The sequence below is a fragment of the Indicator indicator genome, chromosome 1, assembly GCF_027791375.1.
Source record: "Indicator indicator isolate 239-I01 chromosome 1, UM_Iind_1.1, whole genome shotgun sequence".
In the NCBI taxonomy this organism is placed as follows: Eukaryota; Metazoa; Chordata; class Aves; order Piciformes; family Indicatoridae; genus Indicator; species Indicator indicator.
The window spans coordinates 95,579,379-95,601,588 of NC_072010.1; the positions used below are offsets into that span (position 1 = coordinate 95,579,379).

The 22,210-nt window shown below is 42.9% G+C and overlaps 1 protein-coding gene across 1 annotated transcript in view; it reads left to right on the top strand.

Annotated features, from left to right (window-relative positions):
- TSPAN9 (tetraspanin 9) overlaps positions 1–21,150 on the top strand; it is a gene marked incomplete at its 5' end in the record, with an annotated part of 112,375 nt that extends 91,225 nt beyond the window's left edge. The window contains 6 exon segments of the mRNA XM_054399207.1: positions 13,175–13,366; positions 14,441–14,515; positions 16,544–16,645; positions 17,053–17,184; positions 17,296–17,379; positions 18,147–21,150. Of these exon segments, the coding sequence (XP_054255182.1) occupies positions 13,175–13,366; positions 14,441–14,515; positions 16,544–16,645; positions 17,053–17,184; positions 17,296–17,379; positions 18,147–18,218 (657 nt within the window).
- Between the last annotated feature and the right edge of the window lie 1,060 nt (positions 21,151–22,210).

The window sequence follows — 22,210 nt, forward strand, 5'->3', positions numbered from 1 at the left end:
GCCAGTGCTCTGTCACACTCACAGTAAAGAAGTTTCACCTCATGCTGAAGTGGGACTTCCGTGTTCTAGCTTATATCCATTATTCCTTGTCCTGTTACTGGGTGCCACTGGAAAGAACATCTCCCCTTTCTCTTGATACTCACCCCTCAGATATATATAGATATTAATATGATCCCCTCTCTGCCTTCTCTAACTCCAGACTAAACACTCCCAGCTCTCTCAGTCTTTCTTTATAGGAGAGATGTTCAAATCCCTTAGTCATTCTCATAGGTCTTTGTTGGACTCTCTCCAGTAGATCCCTGTCTTTCTTGAATGGGGGAGCCCAAAACTAGACACAGTATTCCAGCTGTGGTCTCACCAGGGTAGAGCAGAGGGGGAGGAAAACCTCCCTAGACCTCCTGGACACACACTAATGCACTCCAGGATACCATTTGCCTTCTTGACCACAAGGGCACATTGTTGTCCCATAGATAACTTACTGTCCGCTAGGACTACAAGGTCTTTCTCTTTGGAGCTGCTTTCCCACAGAACAACCCCTACCTCCTACTAGTGCCTGGTATTATTTCTCCCCAGGTGCAGGACTCTACACTTGTCCTTATTGAACTTCATGAGGTTCACCTTTGTCCAGCTCTCTAGCCTGTCCAGATCTCATTAGATAGCATCACAAAATTCAGATGTGTCAGCCACCCCTCCCAGTTCTGTACCATCAGCAAAATTACTGAAGGTGCACTCTATCCCCTCATCTAGGTTGTCAATGAAGATATTGAACAAAATTGGACCCAGTACTGATCCCTAAGGAATTCCACTGGCCACAGGCCTCCAACTTGACTCTGTGCCACTGATCACAACCCTCTGAACTCTGTTGTTGAGCCAATTTTCAATCCAACTCACAGTCCAATCATCTATCCCACATTTTTTGAGGTTTCTTTGGGGATGGGACACTTATAATTTCTGACCTTGTATTTCTTATCCTCAGGTCTCTGAAACCTGTATGACTCAGGTGTCTGAAGAAAGTAAGAGACTGCACTCCTCTAGTCCAGGATTGTGATCCCACTTTTTGCCTTGCTCTGTTTTCATGAGATCCTTAATTCTGTTATCTCATGATCACTAGAATCAAGTCTGACTCTGATATTCACATGCCCAAACAGTTCTTCCTTGTAAGCAGCACCTCTTCATGGTCAGTTCTTAGTCGCCTGTGTCAGGAAATTGTTGGCAGTGCATTCCAGAAATCTCTTTGATGGCTTGTGTCCTGCTGGATTGTTCTTCCAGCAGACAATGTGGTGGTTAAAATCCTTCAGGAGGATCACGGCCTGTGAACATGAGTCTTCTTCCAGTTATATAAAGAAGGCCTCATCTAGTTTTTCTTTATTGGGAGCTCTATATCAAAAACCTACTACAATGTCACCTGTATGAGTCTGCCTGCTAATATGACACGTAATTCTTGACTAATTCCTCACCCTTCCCAAGGCAGAGCTCTACATTTCTGCTGCCCTCTCACAAAAGGTGCAACATCCCTACCTTGTCTTCCCAGCCTGATCTTCCTAAAGAATCTGTTACTCATCTGTCACAATGCCCCAGTTGCATGAGTTATCCCACTATCTGTGTGATCACAGCAGTGTCATAGCACTATAACTGCATTCAGATGTGCAGTTTGTTCCCAATGCTACATGCATTGATATACAGGCAGTGGAGAGAGACACTCAAATGTACCAATTCCCTAGAAAGGGCATGATGTCTTTCCCCATAAGACTTCTAAAAGTAGTAGATTTGTTGTATTCAGTAGAAATGACACAGTTGTTGGATTTTTCACAAATTGGGAAGAACAAAATTGCTGAGGGAATAAAATCATTGCTTAGCAGGAATATCTGAAAGTCATACTAAAGTAGCACTGTTGCTAATGGTCAGGTCAGCCATGATTGTCTCTAGCAAAGCTCTGGAATCCTCTGAAAGTGGAGATTCTGACAATTTCTTTGTAACTTCTTTCAGTGCTGTACTAATTTCTTAGTGAAATATTCTCCTAATATGAAACATAGATTACCCAAGCTGCCTTTCAGGTAGGTAAAAAGAAGACTAAGCTGTCTTACAAACCAAGCAACTGAAATCAGTTCCCAGCATTGACACTTTTCACCATTATGCTGTAACAAACCTCCTGTGCCTTGGGATATTTTTATGGGGGCCATATTGAAGCTGTTCCATGTATTTTTCTTTGTATCATCTTTGCTTCAAGCAAGTTTGGCTGTTTTAACACAGCACAGAGGAATGTGTGGAGCTTTCTTTTCTCTGTAATTGGGCCACAGATGATCCAGGGCATGTTACTCAAAGTGGAGGTGCAAACTGTGATGCTTTATTCTTCTGGGAAACAAACAGGAGGAGCTGGAAACCATCGTCTCTCAGGGGAAAAAATGATACAGCAACCATCACAGAAAAGTTGTGAGTTGTCTCACACCACTGGAGTGCCACAATTGATGGCTATAAACTCTTCAGGAGAGATAGTCAAGGTAGTGTGGCCCTGTGTGTTAGGGAATGCTTTGATTGTATTGAGGTTGATGATAGTGATAGAATTGAGCATTTATGGGTAAGAGTCAGGAGGCCCTCATTCTCATGGGGAATTTCAACTTCCCTGGTGTCTGCTAGAAATACAGAGAAGTACAGCAGAGAGGGAAGAGTCCTGGAGGTTCCTAGAGTGTGTGGAGGAGAACTTCCTGACACGGTTGGTGACAGAGCTAACTAGGGAAAGCACCTTGATGGACTTGCTGTTTGTGAACAGAGAAGGGCTTGTGAAGGATGTAACAGTTGGGGGACATCTTGGGCACAGCGATCACAAAATGATAGAGTTCTCAGTTGTCGGAGAAGTAAAGAGAGGGCCAGCAGAACTGCCACCTCTGACTTCCAGTGGGCAGGCTTTGGCTTGGTTTGGAAACTGGTGGACAGAGTCCCTTGGGGGGCAGTTCTGAGGGGCCAAGGAGTCCAGGAAGGCTGGACACTGTTCAAGAGGTAATTAAAGGCACAGGAACAGGCTGTCCCCATGTGTCAAGAGATGAGTCAGTGAGGTAGAAGGCTGCTCTGGCTGAATAGTTAGATTTGATTGCTGCTTAGGGAGAAAAGGAGAGTCTGTGGTCATTGGAAGAAGAGGCAGGCCACTCAGGAGATTGTCATGAGAATATGCCAGGAGAAAATTAGAAGGGCCAAAGCTCAACTGGAAATTAATTTGGCTTCAGCTGTTAAAGAGAGCAGGAAATCCTTCTACAAATATATTGGCAACAAAAGGAGGACTAAGGAGAATCTCTGTCTTTAGTTGAATGCAGGGATGAGGAAAACGCTGAGTTATTTAATACCTTCTTTGCCTCAGTATTTCACAAGATCAGTTGTTCACTAGATAACCAGCACCCTAGGTTGGAAGATACGATAGGGAGCAGAATGAAACCCTCATAGTCCAAGAGGAGATAGTTAGTGACCTACTGCACCACTTAGACATACACAAGTCTAAGGAGACAGATGGCGTAGACCTAAGGGTACTGAGGGGGCTGGCAGAAGTGCTTGCCAAGCCACTTTCCATCATTTACCAGCAATCAGTCCTGCTAAGTGGGGAGGTTCCAGCTGACTGGAGGTTGGCAAATGTGATGCCCATCTCCAGGAAGGGCCAGAAGGAGGATGCAGGGAACTACAGACCTATTGGTCTGACCTCAGTGCCTGGGAAAGTCATGGAGCAGGTCATCTTGAGTGCTATTATGCAGCTGTGTCAGTGTGAGCTGAAATTCTCCCCCCACCAACAATAACCAGGCTAGCTCAGTCTGGAAGCAAATGAAAGCTGTATTTACAAGCAAAATCTACAATCTATGATGAAATGCAATGAATATGTACAAATATACAAAATTTACAATATTTACAAATATATACAATCAACAGAAAAGTACAACCACGATCCCTTTGCTTCCCCCCAAAGGGGACCCTTCCCAAGGGGCCTCCCCCCCAGACCTCCCTGGCAGAAAGCAGAGTTAGCTAAAGCAGAAAAAGTTGTTAACTTAGCTTGCCAAGGTCAGTGTGTTATCTTCAGCCAGAAGAGAAGAAGAAACAGCAGCCAGACACCCCAGCAAGCTGCCCTCACTGCAGAATGCAGAGTGCCCCACTTTGTTTTGAGTAATAGCTCTTAAACATTTCTATCCATCCAATGGAAGTGTTTAGAACAATCACTATTTTTGCTTTCTTACACCCAATAGTGACTTATTTACACTCTTTCACTTTCTCTGCTTGAACGTGGCAAAGAAAAATTAAAAAGACAGTTTCAAACCATCACAATCCAGAATAAAAGAGTTCCTTTCCCTCTGTGATGACAGGGAAAGAATTGCTTTTGAGTTTCTCTCTGAGTTTCTCTGGAGTTCTAATTTCTCTTTAATCATGTGAGACTCTTTTAAATGTTTTTTAGAATGCAGTACGTTTTCTGGGCACAGTGATGATGACAGATGTCAAGAGAATTCAGTGAATTCTGTAATACTGTGTCCACTTTTGGGCTCCCCAGTTCAAGGGAGAAAGGGATCTGGAGAGAGTCCAACAGAGAGCTACAAGGATGATTGCAGGACTTGAACATCTCTTTGGTGAAGAAAGACTGGGGCTGTTTTGTTTTGAGAAGACTGAGAGGGGATCTTATCCATGTCTATAAATACCTGAGGGGAGGGTGTCAAGATGAGGGTCACAGTCTCTTTTTGTTGGTGCCCAGTGATAGGACAAGGAACAACAGGTACAAGCCAGAATGCAGGAGGTTCCAGCTCAACATGATGAGACACTTCTTTATTGTGAGAGTGATGGAGCCCTGGAACAGGTTGTGTTCTCTGGAGACTTTCAAAACCCACCTGGATGCATTCCTGTGCAGTGTGCCCTAGGTGACCCTGCTTTGGCAGGCAGCCAAGGATTGTGCTGCCTTTTTGCAAAAGGTAGAGCAGCAAAAAGCTGGTATGGGCTTCTTAATTTTACCTCTTACTACTATCCACATCATTGGAGAGGGATACTGAGGTGCAATGCCTTTCTCTTGATTGTATGTGCTCCTTTTGTCCTTTACCTGCCCTTCCTCTGTAAGCCTTTTGCCCTGATCTTGCTCTTACCATAACCCTGTTTATCCTCAATGATCTACTTGGCCTGATGATTCCAGAATTCATAGCTCTCTCTCAAAATACTTGAGCTGAGGCTGTGATTTCTGAGCCTAATAGAGTCTAAGAAACATGTTTGAGAATGACCTTCAAAGGCAGAATTCAGGTTCAGAAGGAAAGTCACACTGAACAAATTCAGTCTTTGGTAGAAACTTCTTTAGAAACATTTCCAGTCTTATCCATGGAGTGTCATGAAGTCATTGATTGAAGTGCCATCACCTGTTAGCAGTGTACAGCCCTGGCAGCTTAGAAATGCCATTTAAACTTTAAGCGAATCTTGTGTGGTGAGAGCTGCTTCTAATCTCCTGAACCATCAAGTTCTCAGCCTGCACAACTGCCTGTAGTTCTCATCTAACAGTTGAAGCAGCTGAGCTGCAGAATCAATTCCTGAGAGGGCTTGAGTCACCAAAACTGCAGCAATTCAATGGCAGAGTAGATGAAATTTAAAGCAGGAGCAACAGGTTGACTGATTCCATGAACTGCAGAACAGTTTAAATATGGGTCTTGCAGCAGGATGTGATCAGGAGAGTTGTTTTGCATCCCCCCACAGTTGTCTCCTACACCACATTCATGTTGACCTGGCTGAGGTACCATGAAAGGCAATGACAAATCACTTCAAGACTGTTAATCAGAGTGGAGGGATTTAGAGGAAGAGATGCAAGTCCTGTTGCCCTTTCCTGCCACACACTTGTGTGTATGTTTGGTACCAGTCTTTTCATAGGGATGGTAGCTGTTTTTCTTCTTGCTGATACATACATTCATGTTCCAGCTGCATTCAGCTCTGTTACAGGAAGCAGATGTTGTGACATTTATCTACACCCAGTGATGCAAAGCTCCCCAACTCACTCTCTGGAGTTATGGTGTGCTGAGTTTGAAAGCAGAGGTGCTTCCCAGCCTCCTTAAAAGAATGCTGAAAATTTCCTCTCTGGTACCCAGTGTGTGGGGTGTTTTTCCAGATTAATAAACTAATGCTTAGATGCAAATGGGCCTGGAAATAATCACCGATGCAGTATATTTCATCTCCATCTCAATCTCTTTCTCTGCATACACAGGCCTACGTTTTTATGCTTTGTATGATGCTAGCTCTTGTGGAATTTGTACCTCAGCAGATACTTTGCCTCCTATGGGACTGTCTGTGAGCAGTTTGCATAAGGCCTACTCCTGCTCGCAGTTCTTCACCAAACTAGTGAGTTTCCCCAGCTGCAAAGCAGTGTCAAAAGCTGCAATCAAACTAGGAAGGTGGCTCCAAGGGGGCAGAAGGGTCACAGAGGAAGTAAAAGAAAATAACTATGCATATGATTATGGAAATGTGCACCTGACTCATAGGTAAACCTTACCCATGACTGAAAAAAAAAACCCTACTCCTGTTTTTTCTCATGTTTTGGGAAGCAGCAAAACCAAAAAGAGCCAGTTGTACCCTGAACTATCACCCCTGCTGGTAAATCACTGTAGACAGAAGTGCAGGCATTTACCCAAAAAGTTAGGTTTATATCTCTTCATCATGCCAGATTAGTGTTCATCACAAGGTGGGACTAAACCGTATTTTAGTGGAGGTGCTGTTCTCTGGCCTTCAGTTAACAGTTTGACTAAAACTGGTAAATTTATGTGAGCACAACAGAGTGGGCTGGGTGTGGAGAACTTGCCAGATGACAAGAACTTAAATTTCTCTTGTTCCTTACTGCTGACAGGTGAGCACCAGCAGCTTTGGCATATCACTGTGAGTAATTATGAGGTGCAGTTTTGTTTTTCCTGTACAGTGGTCAAAGTAATTGGAGCAAAATATTCTGATCTCCCTGTGTGTGTGTACTAAGATCCCCCTCTGTTGCAGTGTGGTGGGCTGAAATTCCCCTCCCATATTAACAACTCCAGACTAGCTCAGTTCAGAAGCAATTGAAGCTGTATTTTACAAGCAAAATTACAATCTATGATGAAATGCAATGAATATGTAAAAATATACACTATTCACAACATTTACAAATATGCACAATTAACAGAAGAACACAACAAAGCCCCCTGGCCCCAGAGGGACCCTGCTTCTTCCCCCCCCCCCCCCCTCCCCTTCCCAGTGCTAGCAGGCAAAGGGGAAGAAAACCAAGAAGCAGAGAGGGAACTTAGCTTTTTAAGGTCGGTACACGGGTGTCTGTGTTATCTTCAAAAAGCAAGAGGCCAAAAGAGAAACGCAGAATTGCCCAGCAGAGAAACACCAGACAGAAAGACTGAGAGACTGCCTGCACTTTGCTTTGAGTACTGACTCTTAAACATTTCTATCTCTTCAATGGAAGTGTTTAGAATAATATTATTTTGCTTTCTTACACCCAATAGTGATTTATTTACATTCTTTCATTTTTCTGCTTGAACTTTGTGAAGAAAAGTTAAAGGCACGGCCTTAAAACTACCACAATCCACCCCTTCTAAACAATTCTGTTGGTTGGTACTACTATCCATCTAATCTAAAACAATATCTACAACAATAAGTGAATAAAGTTTGTAGTCCATTCTGGCTATCTCAGATGTAGGTGATTCAAAAGTTCAAATCACAGGAAAAACAGAAAACAGTTTGCTTCTTAGTGAAGAAAGGAACAGGGATGCTCAGGTGACTCAGGGCTTTCAGGGTTCTTAGGATTCGTGCACTGTAGGTTTCTCATGGATTCTCCTTTTGGGCGTGATGTTGTATCTGTACAACACTCTGAATTTAACCTCTCTCAGCGAAAGTTAAATTTCTTTGTGGAATACACTGAATTTCACCATTTTCTTGCATCACCCAATAGGTATGACCAGGACCTTTAACAGAAACCACCCCTCAGATAGGTTTGGCCTCTCCTGAAGGAGAAAATACCCAAACTGTTTTGCCTAACAGATTCTTTTCTCTGGTAACAGGAACTCTATCACCTTCTTCCTTTTGTAACAAGTCAGATTGAGCAGGGCCAGCTCAATTCACTGAACCTCTACTATTCACCAACCAGGTTGCTCGTGCTAAATGTTTCTCCCAGTTTTTCAAAGATCCACCCCGCATGGCTTTGAGAGTGGTTTTCAGCAAATCATTGTAATGTTCGATCTTCCCTGCAGCTGGTGCATAGTAGGGAATGTGGAATATCCACTCAATGCCCTGCCCTTTGGCCCAGTTTTTTACAAGATTGTTTTTGAAATGAGTTCTGTTGTCTGACTGAATTCTCTCTGGAGTTCCATGTTTCCACAGGATTTGTCTTTCCAGACCAAGAATGGTGTTACGTGCAGTTGCAAAAGGAACTGGATAAGTTTCCAACCATCCAGTGCTTGCCTCTAGCATAGTCAGCACATATTGCTTACCAGATCAAGAATGAAGTAGAGTGATGTAGTCAATCTGCCAGGCTTCACTATACTTGTACCTGGACCATCAGGGCTTGATTCGTTTTGTCTGCTTAATAGCAGCACAAATGTCACAGTCATGGATGGCTTGTGTGATAGCATCCATGGAAACGTCAATGGATCTGTCATGAGCCCATTGGTAGGTTGCATCTCTGCCTTGATGTCCTGACGAGTCATGGGCCCACCGAGCTAAGAATAGCTCATCTTGGTGTTTCCAGTCAAGATCAAGATCATAGTTCATGTCCACTTGGGAACCTGCAAATTGACTTGATTCTCCTTCTCCATCTCTTGCCTCTGCAACTCTGAGTGTTGGACTCCACACTGTAGACTTCCATCTTCGCTTGTTTCCAACAAGACGACAGGAACCGTCTGTGAACAAAGCATATTTCTTTTCATCATCAGACAGATCACTGTAGGGAGGAGCTTCCTCAGCATGAGTTCCTCTCTCCTCTGGAGCTTTTGCAGAGCTTGTGCCTTCAGGCCAATTTGTGATCACCTCCACCAAACCTGGTCTTTCTAGATTTCCCATTTGAGCTCTCTGTATTATCAGAGCCATCCACATAGACCAAGTAGGATCTGTTGCATAATGTGGTGAAGAACATTGCCTTTGAACATCCAATTCAGAACTGGCTAGGAGCTAGAAGAAGTTGTGACTCAGTTCCAATCACTTCAGAAGCAGCTTTTACTCCTTCATAAGCAGCTAAAATCTCTCTGTTGGAGTATATTTTGCTTCTCAGCCTCTGTAGCCACGACCACAGAAACCAAGAGGACGTCCACGTGTCTCGCTTGGAGCTCTTTGCCATAAACACCAGGTTGGACCATTGTCACTTGCAGCCATGTACAGAATATTCTTAATGTCTGAACCAGTTCGGACAGGTCCCAGACCCATCGCTTGGACTACTTCTTGCTTTATTTGTTCGAAGGAAAAGGGGGGGAGGCAACTAGTGATATGTTTAAGGATGTTGCTAGATCACGTAGAAGAAAAATTAGAGAGGCAAAAGCACAGTTAGTAATTAAACTGGCCACTTCCGTGAAGAACAAAAAGCATTTTTATAAATATATTAATGCTAAAAAGAGGGGCAAGAGGAGCCTCCACTCTTTATTGGATGTGGAGGGTGACATTGCAACTAAGGATGAGGAGAAGGCTGAGGTTCTAAATACCTTCTTTGCCTCCATTTTCAACAGTAAGGCAGGAGGACTTCAGGATAACTGGCCTCCTGAACTGGTAGATGGGGTCAAGGAGCAGTGTTGTATTCCTGAAATCCATGTGGAATTAGTTCGAGACTTGTTGAGTCACTTGGATATTCACAAGTCCATGGGACCTGATGGGATTCATCCTAGGATGCTGAAAGAGCTGGCAGATGAGCTGGCCAAGCCTCTGTCCATCATTTTCCACCAGTCCTGGCTCACTGGAGAGGTCCCAGAAGACTGGAAACTGGCCAATGTGATGCCCATCCACAAGAAGGGACGGACAGAAGAACCTGGGAACTACAGGCCTGTCAGCCTGACCTCAGTGCCAGGGAAAATCATGGAGCAGATTGTCTTGGGGGCAATCACTCTGCACCTGAAGGATGGCCAAGGAATCAGGCCCAGCCAACATGGATTTAGGAAGGGCAGGTCCTGCCTCACCAACCTGATCTCCTTCTATGATCAGGTGACCAGCCTGGTGGACGTGGGAAAGGCTGTGGATGTAGTCTACCTGGACTTCAGCAAGGCCTTTGACACCGTCCCCCACAGCAAACTCCTGGCCAAGCTGTCAGCCTGTGGCTTGGACAGCAGCACTCTGCGCTGGGTTAGGAACTGGCTGGAGGGCCGAGCTCAGAGAGTGGTGAATGGTGCCACATCCAGCTGGCAGCCTGTCACTAGTGGTGTCCCCCAGGGATCAGTGCTGGGCCCCATCCTGTTCAATATCTTTATTGATGATCTGGATGGGGGGATTGAGTCCATCATCAGTAAATTTGCAGATGACACCAAGCTGGGAGCAGGTGTTGATCTGTTAGAAGGTAGAAGGGCTCTGCAGAGGGACAGGCTGGACAGATGGGCAGAGTCCAACATGATGGCATTCAACAAGTCCAAGTGCCGGGTGCTGCACTTTGGCCACAACAACCCCATGCAGAGCTACAGGCTGGGGTCAGAGTGGCTGGAGAGCAGCCAGGCAGAAAGGGACGTGGGGGTACTGGTTGACAGCCAGCTGAACATGAGCCAGCAGTGTGCCCAGGTGGCCAAGAGAGCCAATGGCATCCTGGCCTGCATCAGGAATAGTGTGGCCAGCAGGAGCAGGGAGGTCATTGTACCCCTGTACACAGCACTGGTTAGGCCACACCTTGAGTACTGTGTCCAGTTCTGGGCTCCTCAGTTTGGGAGGATGGGGGTTTTTCAGTTTTTCAGGATGGGCTCTTTCAGTTTAGGAAAGATGTTGAATTGCTGGAGCATGTCCAGAGAAGGGCAACGAGGCTGGTGAGAGGCCTTGAGCACAAGCCCTATGAGGAGAGGCTGAGGGAGCTGGGACTGTTTAGCCTGGAGAAGAGGAGGCTCAGGGGTGACCTCATTGCTTTCTACAACTACCTGAAGGGAGGTTGTAGCCAGGAGGGGTTTGGTCTCTTCTCCCAGGCAACCAGCACCAGAACAAGAGGACACAGTCTCAAGCTGCGCCAGCGGAGGTTTAGGCTGGAGGTGAGGAGAAAGTCTTCATGGAGAGAGTGGTTGGCCATTGGAATGTGCTGCCCAGGGAGGTGGTGGAGTCACCATCCCTGGAGGTGTTCAAGAGGGGATTGGACGTGGCACTTGGTGCCATGGTTTAGATAGGCATGAGGTTTAGGGTGACAGGTTGGACTCGATGATCTTTGAGGTCTCTTCCAGCCTTCTTGATTCTATGATTCTATGATTCTATGATTCTATGATTCTAAGGCTGCTTGTTGCTCAGGACCCCACTGGAAAGTGTTTCTCTTTCGAGTCACATCATAAAGAAGTTTCACATTCTGACTGTATCCAGGAATGTGCAGTTTCCAAAATCCAACTATCCCTAAGAAACATAGAGTTTCTTTCTTACTGATGGGATTTGCCATGGTGGAGACTCTGTTTATCACATCCATTGGAATGTGACCGCGACCACCTTGCCACTGCACTCCCAGAAACTGGATTTCTCTGGCAGGTCCTTGTCTCACTTCATAGTGTAACCGGCTTTCAAGAGATGATTTTTTTACCTTTCTCGAAGACTTCTTCAGCAGTTTCACCCCAGACGATGATTATCATTGATGAACCGAATATGTTCTGGAGTTCCACCTTTCTCCAAAGCATCATGTATCACTGAATGACAGATAGTTGAACTGTGAATCCAAACCTAGGGCAAACAATTGAATCATAGAATCATAGAGACGGTTTCAAATCATCACAATCAGTCAGGGTTGGAAGGGACCACAAGGATCATCTAGTTCCAACCCACCTGCCATGGGTAGGGCCACCTCACACTAGATCAGGCTGGCCAGAGCCTCATCCAGCCTGGCCTTAAACACCTCGACAGACAGACAGATAGACTGAGAGACTGCCGCACTTTGGTTTGAGTACTGACTCTTAAACATTTCTATCTTCCAATGGAATTGTTCAGAATAGTCATTATTTTGCTTTCTTACACCCAATTGTGATTTATTTACATTTTTTCACTTTTCTGCTCAAACTTTGTGAAGAAAAGTTAAAGGTATAGCCTTAAAACTACCACACCCTCCCAGTGAAGGTGATATGAGTTTCACCTCTGACCTAGGCAAAGGATAGATTTGGCAGGAAACTCAGACAGTGCTGTTCAGTGGCTCACAGATTTAAGGAAAGCAGAACGAAGTCCTACTTCTGATTTTACTGCACAGCAATCACAGACATGATGATGGGAAGTCATATAACCACCATTTTAAGCAAGTACTAAAAGATGGCTCTTAGACTCCCTGTAGTGTAACACTTGGCCAATCTTCTGAACACCTATCCCATGACTTAAGGTGCGAAACTTTATTTCTTTAACCAGATATAGTATTGTTAAGAATAAGAAGTAAAGTTAAGTAGATTTTAGGTTTTCTTAGTAGTTTTGCACTTCTTTCAGGTTGTCTCACTGACAGAAATTAACAAAAGTTGAGTTTCCTGTAGATAATAAGCGTAGAAATCTGATTTTTTTGTAACACTGAACACTGGCAAACAACAGTAAAGCTATGAGAACTCATACTAAAATCCAGTGGGACTAGGCATTTAATGACAAGTCTTTACTGAAATTACACTATTGAGTCTAATCATCTCCAGGACTTCTTTGCCTGTCCTAGGATGACGAAATATAGGGATGAATAATCTGAAACATTGTAGATGAATGCAGAAATAAGTGCCATGCAGTACTCTTTCAAATAATGGTTTTAATTTCCCTACAGAAAAATTGCATTGAGTTGTGCAATTGGGAGATCAATGAGTAGCCCTGGTTTCACATCTTTAAAATGAGAATTCTGCCATCCAGAGGCTTTTGAATAGGTTTATAGGTATAGGTGGCACAACCAAGTCTAGGTAAGAGCATGTAGCTTCATTTCATTTCAGTACCAAACCAGTGAAAGCATTGCTGCAGAATAGCAGAACCTGCTTGAGAAATTCTTTCAGAGAGGGAGTGAAGGAGACAGAGCCATTTAGATTAATGTACAACCTGTCTTTTGTTTCTCTCTTTACAGTTATGTGGCTGTGGGCTGCTGGGTGTGGGCATCTGGCTGTCAGTGTCTCAAGGAAACTTTGCCACATTTTCTCCTAGCTTTCCGTCGCTTTCAGCTGCCAACCTAGTCATTGCCATTGGCACAATCATCATGGTGACCGGCTTTCTGGGCTGCCTAGGTGCTATCAAGGAAAACAAGTGCCTACTGTTGAGTGTAAGACACCAGTACTTCTTTTCACTTGTCTAAGTGACTGTTGCTTTGTTATTAAATGGCCAGTGCAAAATAGTCGTGTGGATCACTGTAACGTTGCCCTTGGCTTTTAAGCTTCTTGTAATACGATATTCCACAGCTTTGCTCACAGCGTATCACCAAATGTATACATGTTCCTGTGCCCTAATGAATTAGATAGCAAAGAAAATTCCTATTAATTGCCTCTGAGTGGTTAAACGTGAACTGTAGGTTCAACATGGATATCCCTTCTGGAAATAGAAGTGTTGACTGAAAAATATTAAGCACAGCTGCTTTTGGATGCCTCTCAAAGTCTCTCATGGCCATTTTCTACTTTGCCATTATCAAAGGCCTTTGAGGTTGGTGGAAACCATCTGACCCAAAGTTAAGGTCCCTGCCAGGCCATACCAATAAACAAAAAGCCCCTTGGTTTTTGCCAAGTCTTTTTCCAGCACTGAAGCACAGACACTTGGGAACCCCTTTCAGAAAATACAGTGTGGATCACTTGTCTTGCAAAAACCCAGGAGGTTTCATAACACTTCTCCACACACCAGTGAGGGAGGTATGGTGGCAGAAGGTAAGAGGAGTTCTTTCAAAGCAGACAGCTTCCAATTCAGTCACAGCTAATTAATCACAGGCCTATGGCATTAAGGAGTACATTAGTTTTCCATATATAAGTCTCTTTTCCATGCTGTTGTGGAACATCTGGGCAGCATTCCTTAGACCACCTCAGAGAGTTAAACTAGAGAACAAATGTGTGAAGGAAAGAGACTACCAGGGCTGTGTGCTGTGATAGTCATAAAAAGCAAGACAAAAGCATTGCTGAAACCCTCAAAATGTAAGGGCAAAACCTAAGATTTAGAATATGTTAAGCAGTGAGCTTCCTCATTGCTGGTGAGACCTACAGGAGCTTTAGTGGCAATAGAGTTTGAAATAACACTTGCATGTAGAGGAAACATTTAGAGGACAATGCCTATAGTCTTCAGAGTTTCTAGCTATCCCAGGTTTACTCTCTAGTTGGCAAATGTTTATACACTGTCTGTTTTTCCTTTGTTCTAGTTTTTCATCATTCTTCTCGTAATTCTCCTGGCAGAGCTGATACTACTCATTTTGTTCTTTGTTTATATGGACAAGGTAAGCAAATACGCTACATAGATTAATTACCTGTACTAGCATATAAATCAGGTTTGGTTTGCTTCTGTTTGGTGGAGATTCTCCTTGCTTTTCACTTGGGTGAAGGTTTAACCTTGACATTTTGACTGTTTTCTGTAAAGTGCTTCTGCAGAGGGAGGAGGAAGTGATGAGTAGGGCAAACCGAAGAGCCTTGTGTCGGTGTGAGCTGAAATTCCCCCCCCCCCAACAATAACCAGGCTAGCCCAGTCTGGAAGCAAATGAAAAGCTGTATTTACAAGCAGAGTCTAAAATCTACAATGAAATGCAATGAATATGTACAAATATACAAAATTCACAACATTCACAAATATATACAATCAACAGAAAAAGCACAATCGATCTCCCTTTGCTTCCCCCCAAGGGGACCCTCCCAAAGGGGCCTCTCTCTCCCAGGAGCTTCCCCCCCAGACTCCCCTGGACAGAGAAGCAGAGTTAGTTAAGCAGAAAGTTGTTAACTTAGCTGCCAAGGTCAGTACGTGTTATCTTCAGCCAGAAGAGAAGAAGAAACAGCAGCCAGACAGCCCAGCAACTGCCCCCACTGCCGACTGCAGAATGTGCCAAATGCCTACTTTGTTTTGGGTAATAGTTCTTAAACATTTCTATCTATCCAATGGAAGTGTTTAGAACAATTGTTATTTTGCTTTCTTACACCCAATAGTGACTTATTTACATTCTTTCACTTTCTCTGTTCTGAACTTTGCAAGGAAAAATTAAAAAGACAGTTTCAAACCATCACAAGCCTGCTGAGCTTTTCAGTTTCCTCCCTGAACTAAAACTATGATCCAAGACCCCCTTTTAGTCTTCTTCTACAAGCTAAGCTAGCTTTTGAAATAGCTGTTTGAGGTCTCTGAAAGATGCTGATCATCTTGTGGCCCTGGGTTGTGGGAAGTCCTACTTAAGACTTGGCTAGCTTCTTAGGGCTAGCCCTTGAACATGATGGGAGAAGAGTGGCCTGCAATATTCACAGGCCCATCTGTAGGAATTTAGTAGAGACTAGGTGAAATAGGCCAACTGGCTGGCCTGTCAGATAGGTAGGACTGGAAAAATCCTTGAGGAACTGGGGAACTCTGATAAACACTTTACAGTATGAGCATGTCCAGACTGACTATAAAACTAACTCTTACCAGATTGGTATCCCTTCTCAGGTTGTCATTATGATATCTGCCACTTTCAGGCACTGTGGGTTAACTTCTGATTTTCAGTGGGATATCAAAGAGGGATGAAACATACAGTTGTCATTTTTTCCAGGACCCATACACTAATCCCTTCTGTACTGCCAGCTCACTGCTGTCAGAACCAAGTTACAGTTCCTACGGGTATTATACAAGACAAGTATTCCTACAAGTAGTATTCCTACAAGAATTTATACAAGAAGTGGGGCACCTTGGATCTCCCATTAAGCATTCCAACTTCCTCCTGTAAAGAAAGAAGAGCACATTTGAAAAATCGTAAATCCTAGAAGCCTGTACCCACAAAACAGAACAATTGATTTTGTAATGGCTACTTATTATATCCTGCCTAAACCTTTACAAAAGATGCCTGTGTTAAGGTTGGGAGGCTGGGTTTATTATATAAGCAAATTAAAGTAGGCCAGGTTACAGGCAGGAGAGGCTGTTGCAGGGCATTGCCAACAGCTAACTCTGGCAAAGTTAAAGTAAGCTCAGCAGATCTCTGCTGATCACTCTTCAGTTAGATTGGATCAAATGGTGACTGTATAATATATTTTTAAGTAGAGAGGAAGCTCTTTGGTCTCCTATCTCATTAGAATTAATCCAGTATTTTGGTATCTGAAGAAGAGACTAAGCCTTGGCAGGTACTGAAGGGCCCCACACATTTGTGAGAGCTGATGATGGAGCTTTTCTACCCATTATTAAGCTTATGATGAAAGAATGTAGGAGAGATACATTCTGTATGCAAGTGTGTGCCATTTGGCCCTTTCCTCTAAACAGCAGTGCGTTCATTGACTTTTCTCTATTTTATATGATGCAGGTCAGCGAGAGTGCAAAGAAGGATTTGAAGGAAGGTATGAAGCTCTACAATTCAGAAAATAATGTCGGACTGAAAAATGCATGGAATATCATTCAAGCAGAGGTAATACATTTTCTCAATGGAAAAAAGTAAATAACTGGACCATAAATGCTGATGCCGTCTGTTTACGGTAGCATCCATGCCAAGTCGAAAAGATGGCTGATGAAAACTTTGGTTTCTGATTTTGCACTCTTGAACATCTCTGTGAAACCCAGGATCAAAGTGTACTCTGTAAGGTGAAAGATGATCTCTCTGAGATCTGAAACAGATGAGAAGCAGAAAAATCTGCATAAGTAGAACTGCAGCTTGGGCAGTGAGGCTTTTGCTGTTGGGCTCATGTCTCTGTAGCAAGAAAACTAACATACCTTGGCCATGTGACCCTTTTTCTTTTTTGGAAGTAATTTTTTTTGGTGGTTCATGATTCAAAAAGTGTGCTAGTTAAGTTTATTAATCCTTTGGTTCTGCTATAGATGAAATGCTGTGGTGTGAATGACTTTACGGATTGGTACCCAGTGCTGGGAGAAAACACTGTCCCAGACCGATGTTGTACAGAAAACTCCCAAGACTGTGGACGGAATTCCACTGGATTAGTGTGGAAAACGGTAAGGCTTGTATTGGCTGTGTTGCAGGTCATGGAAGAAAGGAAGTAGAGGGAATGCGTGTGAAAGAAAATATGACCTTGGGATTTCAATTTTCATCTTTCATCATTTCAGGGATGTTATGAGAGAGTTATGACCTGGTTTGATGAGAATAAGCATGTCCTTGGTTCAATTGGGATGTGCATCCTCATAATGCAGGTAACATTGGTATGATGTTTGTCGACATGACTTTTGATTTGCTGTTAGCATTCTTGATTCTACAGTGTGAAAAGTGGTGCTCAACCACTTTGAGTTGTCATGATTTCAAAAATTGTTTTATGAGTTCATTTAAGGCCATCTACTCAGAAAGGAAGCAGGCAAGTAAGCAAAGAAGGCATGCTACAGAGGGGTTTAGCTTGCTTGTGTTTTGACTTATGAGCACTACTTTGGAGTTCCCATGCTTAGCTATTTGTTATGCTGTCCCTAGGGAAACTGTTTCATTTTGGAAGCAAGTTCCAGAATTTGCCCAAATGAGTAAAATCATGGCCACTGAACTGAGTAAGTTAATGTGTTTTGAAAGAGAAATGCCAGAATGACATCATAATCTGTTAAGGTTTCAGGGTTCTTGTGTCATTCTTGGGGGAGAATACCTGAATTTGATGTTTTCAAGTCAGTTACCTGGCTAAATGAGCACAAACTGTTGGGAGAGTGACTTGTTTGTATTTATTCCGAAAAAAAAATTTGTGCGTATGACAAAGGGCCCTGAGAGCTTTTTGCCTCCATCTGTGATCTGACAGATACATCTCTGGGTATCACTGTGTGCCTGAACAACATACATCCAAATTTACTAATCCATGGTGAAGCCTGAGAAATACAGATAGGGTAGTATGACTTTTAGAACTACAGCTGGAACATGAACACAGGACAGCAGTGCAGTTTTGTCAGCCTATCCTGTACTGAAACCCTTATTATTTGTTTTCCTTCAGATTCTTGGCATGGCCTTCTCCATGACACTCTTCCAGCAGATTCACAGGACTGGCAAAAAATATGATGCCTAGAGCCTCTGAAACATTACCACATCAACCCCTCTGTCTCATCATAAAAATGAATGAACGGAATGACTTCAAAAAGTATCAAGCCTAGACCTGCTGAGGGAATCCGTCCTGTTGACTAACCTACTTTGTTGTTACTCGTCCAGTTATTATCACAACTTGTCATTTGACTCATTTTTGTATCACTTTCTCACTTGCCATTTATTTGCCAAAGACGGGAACTCTCCAAACAAATTGATTTTCTACTGAAATCATAGATCTGCTCTAAGAACTTTTCTTAAGTGAAGAAAATGTTTTGCTCTACTAATCCTTGTGCAAAAATTATGTGTGCTCAACTTCAAGGGAGAATTCTTCAAAGTCTTCCATTAAGTTTTCAACCCTCATGTGTAACTTACTGGAAGACTCAAAAAAGTCACTCTGAGAGTCCTAGTAATTGGAGCTGCTTTGCTTTGCAGCTTCTTCTACCTTACAATGTATACATTTTTATTATGATAATGATGATTATTATGATGGATATAGCTTAGAATTTAGTTGCCTGACATTACTTCTTACTGTTTCTGGTTTTACACATTTACTGTACATTAATATGGGAACCACTGTGTGATCTCAGAGGACAAAGTTGATGGTGCAAGCAAATAAAGACATAACTTTTCTTAAGTCCATGGGGAGGCATCATCAACCTTTATCAAGGCCTTGATGCCCTTACTGTAACAAAGGTGGTTCCTTTCAACTCAGAGGTTCTTCTTTAGATGGAATACAATGCCTTCCCATTGGACCAAATGGTGAGCTTTATACTCCTGTGAGGCCTGTACTCATCCAAAGCAGTGTCTGCCTACTTTGATGTCATGCTACTTTGAAAGCTAAAAGTAGTGACTAAGCAAGTTACTGCTCCCCCAGCACAAAGAAGCAACCTGACCTACTGGGCAGCTGGCAGCAGATTTCACAGATTGTGTGGTCTGCTTCAAAACGTCTGTCCTAGGCACATCATGCTGCTGGATATGAGGGAATGGATGGCAATTTGATGGCAACATTATCATGCCATGCCCTTCCTCACAGGGATTTCACCAGGCAGACAACAGCTGTCTTCCTGAGCTGGAAAAGATGGCTTGATTAAAGGTGACCAGACAATGCAGGAAAGGGACAATTTCCAAAAGAGCACTCAGAGACAGTATGTGTTGTCACACTTTCAGTACAGAATTGGTTCTTGCTGATGGACTGCCAAGTCCATCCAATGGGGTAGTACAGAGTTCACTGCAATGTGCATTTTTACCAACATTCCTGTTAGAAAACTTGAATATATATTTCTATAGTTTGAATGTGGCTTCCTTGTAAGTAGCTTCCATTTACCTTTTGTTCCAGGTGTTTTGCTGTTTTGTGAAAGAAGAACAGCCTCAGATACTGGCAGGTGTTCTTGTTTAACTTCAGTCAGTGCTCAACTCAGCTCTGAAAGAAACAGAGGACTGCCAGTCTTGGTTAGCAGGAGTCAGAAGTGATCATCCTTATCCAGTGATGGTTACCTCACCCAGTGTCACTCTCAAAAGAGTACTGTCATCTGTGAGATGAGGTTCACTGTTATGTTATTGGGCTGAATTTCAGAAGCTGTTGAGGATGAAGATTTTTGTGCCTTTCCAGCCATGCTATGTCAAACTACTCCTCTGGTAAACTAATTTCTCTTAATGTCAGGTCTGAATATTTATGCTTCAAATTCTTAACAATTTTTTGTTTTGTCAATATGTTTATCTTTTCCTTATGGATTGAAATAGCTGTTGAGCCACCTCATATCTGGGAATTTTTAGTCCCCTGGTTATCTTCCTATTAGGTCTTGAATGCATCTGTGCATCTGGCAGCAATACTGTTTTGTGTGGATTATGTGTGAGTTCCTGTGAAATCAGCATGACAGGAAGGATGTGCGGGAGATAAGACAGAGGTGAATTTGGATTTTGCAGTGAAGAAGGTTACTATTCTAGAGCATGGCCTTTGCCCCTGTGAGCACAATGCCCAAAGTTCCACAGGATTTTTGTTTCCCATTGAAACAGACAATGCCATATGGGTTCAACTTGTATTGCCTTTGGAAGAGTAAGGGAAGAATCAGAGGGAAAGCACAGAAACTAAATCCAGTTTTACTTCCATTTCTAACAAAAATTGGGACCAGAAGCATCTGAGCTCCACTAGAGATGGATGTTCCATCTTGAAGAAGGGGCTCTGTTGCCCAATACACTTGCTGCTACATGTAAGACTGTATCCAAAGTTGCTAAGATGTGTTCCTATTTTTGAAGAAAAGATACGGCAATTTTAATTCTGCCTTTGGGCAAAGGTGCTTAGCTTTCTCTAGCTTTCTTTGGCATTCAAAAGAGTAGGGTGCAGGGCATCATCTCTGTCCTTCTGGGTTGCATAGTGGTACCTGCCACATCTTAAATTTTAATCTGCAGTCAGTTTTAGTACAAAAAAGATGGTTAAAGATACTAAAGTACTAAGGAAATTAAAAATGCTTATGAATAACTAAGAGATAAAATGTGTAGTTGCAAGCTACTTTGTCTTCCATCCAAACTTACTTTTCTAATGGTTCATCTCATTTTATGATCCAGCAGCCTATATCCTGAACTCTTATTTTAATGACTACTTTTGGCATTTCAAGCACAGTATTAAGTGACATATTTACACAAGCTTCATGTATTCATCTCTGTGAAGCCACCTACAGGAAGGCAGTCAAAAGCAGGACTGCTTGGTGTCTCTAGCTGACTTTCTGATGTGGGAGGTGATGACAGATGTCCTGAAAGGAGTGGAAAAGTAATGCCATTTTCCAGGCAAAAAAAATTAGCCCTGGAAACTGCGAGGCTGCATCAGTCAGTTTATACGAGAAGACACTAACTGTCCTGTAAACTGGTCAAAGGGAGTTTTGGCTCATGCATGTACGCACTTTTTTTGCTTATGCTGGTGAGTGGCTCTGTGTGTGTTTTGCGCAAATGTCACTCTGATTACTCAATTATGAGTTTTTTTTGCATGTTTTTAAATAAAAGCTGATGCTGAGTAAAAATATCTGTAATATAAAAAAAATTATTTGTATAAATACATTTCTCTATCTCTAATTAATGAAAGCACAGTTCAAATGTGTGAAAATGCTGTTTTCTTGAGCATTCCTTCAGACTGTACCATATCTGCCCTCTCACTGTGCTTCATTCTTGGAAGCTGCAGCAGATCTTAAGCAGAGACGTAATAGGAGAACTGCTTCAAAAACTTCCACTTGAAAGCTGCTGAAGTGATAGCAGTGAATTCTGTTCCTTCCTGGTGGTACTAAGCCTGTTAGTTAGAGGAAGCCCAGGTGGAGGGCACTCAGAAGTACCCATAGCTAAGTAACATATGTGATGATAAAAATGGCATGAATGTCTCCAGGATGACAAAAGACGCCTTGAATAAGTCATTCATTGAGTTCCTAGAGTATAGTAATGTCAGACCAACTCTCCTATCCTGTGTCCACTCCCCATTTCTATGCATGAAATACAAACACACACAGGAAGGGTGCTAGCAGAGGGTCTGGCATAGAAAAAGCAAGCAGGAAAGGGGTGTTTTCTTGGGAGCAGCATAGAAAAGGCCACACATAATTCTGATGTAACTTCTTCCCATAGACTTGAGCAGCTTCATCCTGTATCTGGTATGGGGAAACTTGGAGATGTTTGCTTATGGACTAGCCATCTGTTGTGCAGTAGGTAACAGAGACTGAGAAACAACACGCGATTCCTACTAGGTGATGTTTGCACCAGTGTTTCTTCTATGCAATATCTACTTTCACCTTTATATAAAAGATTTATACTAGGATGATATAAAAAAATAAAGGAGTTTTTAAAAAGTGACTCTTTGAGCTCATTTCTGTCTTAACCTCAACTCCACCAAACCCAAAAGTGAACAAAAAGATTTCCAAAGGGTGACTCACAGAGATCTATTCCAACTCTGCTGCAGTTGAAGTCCAGACCTCTGGAAAAGATATCTTGCCCCGTCCTCTC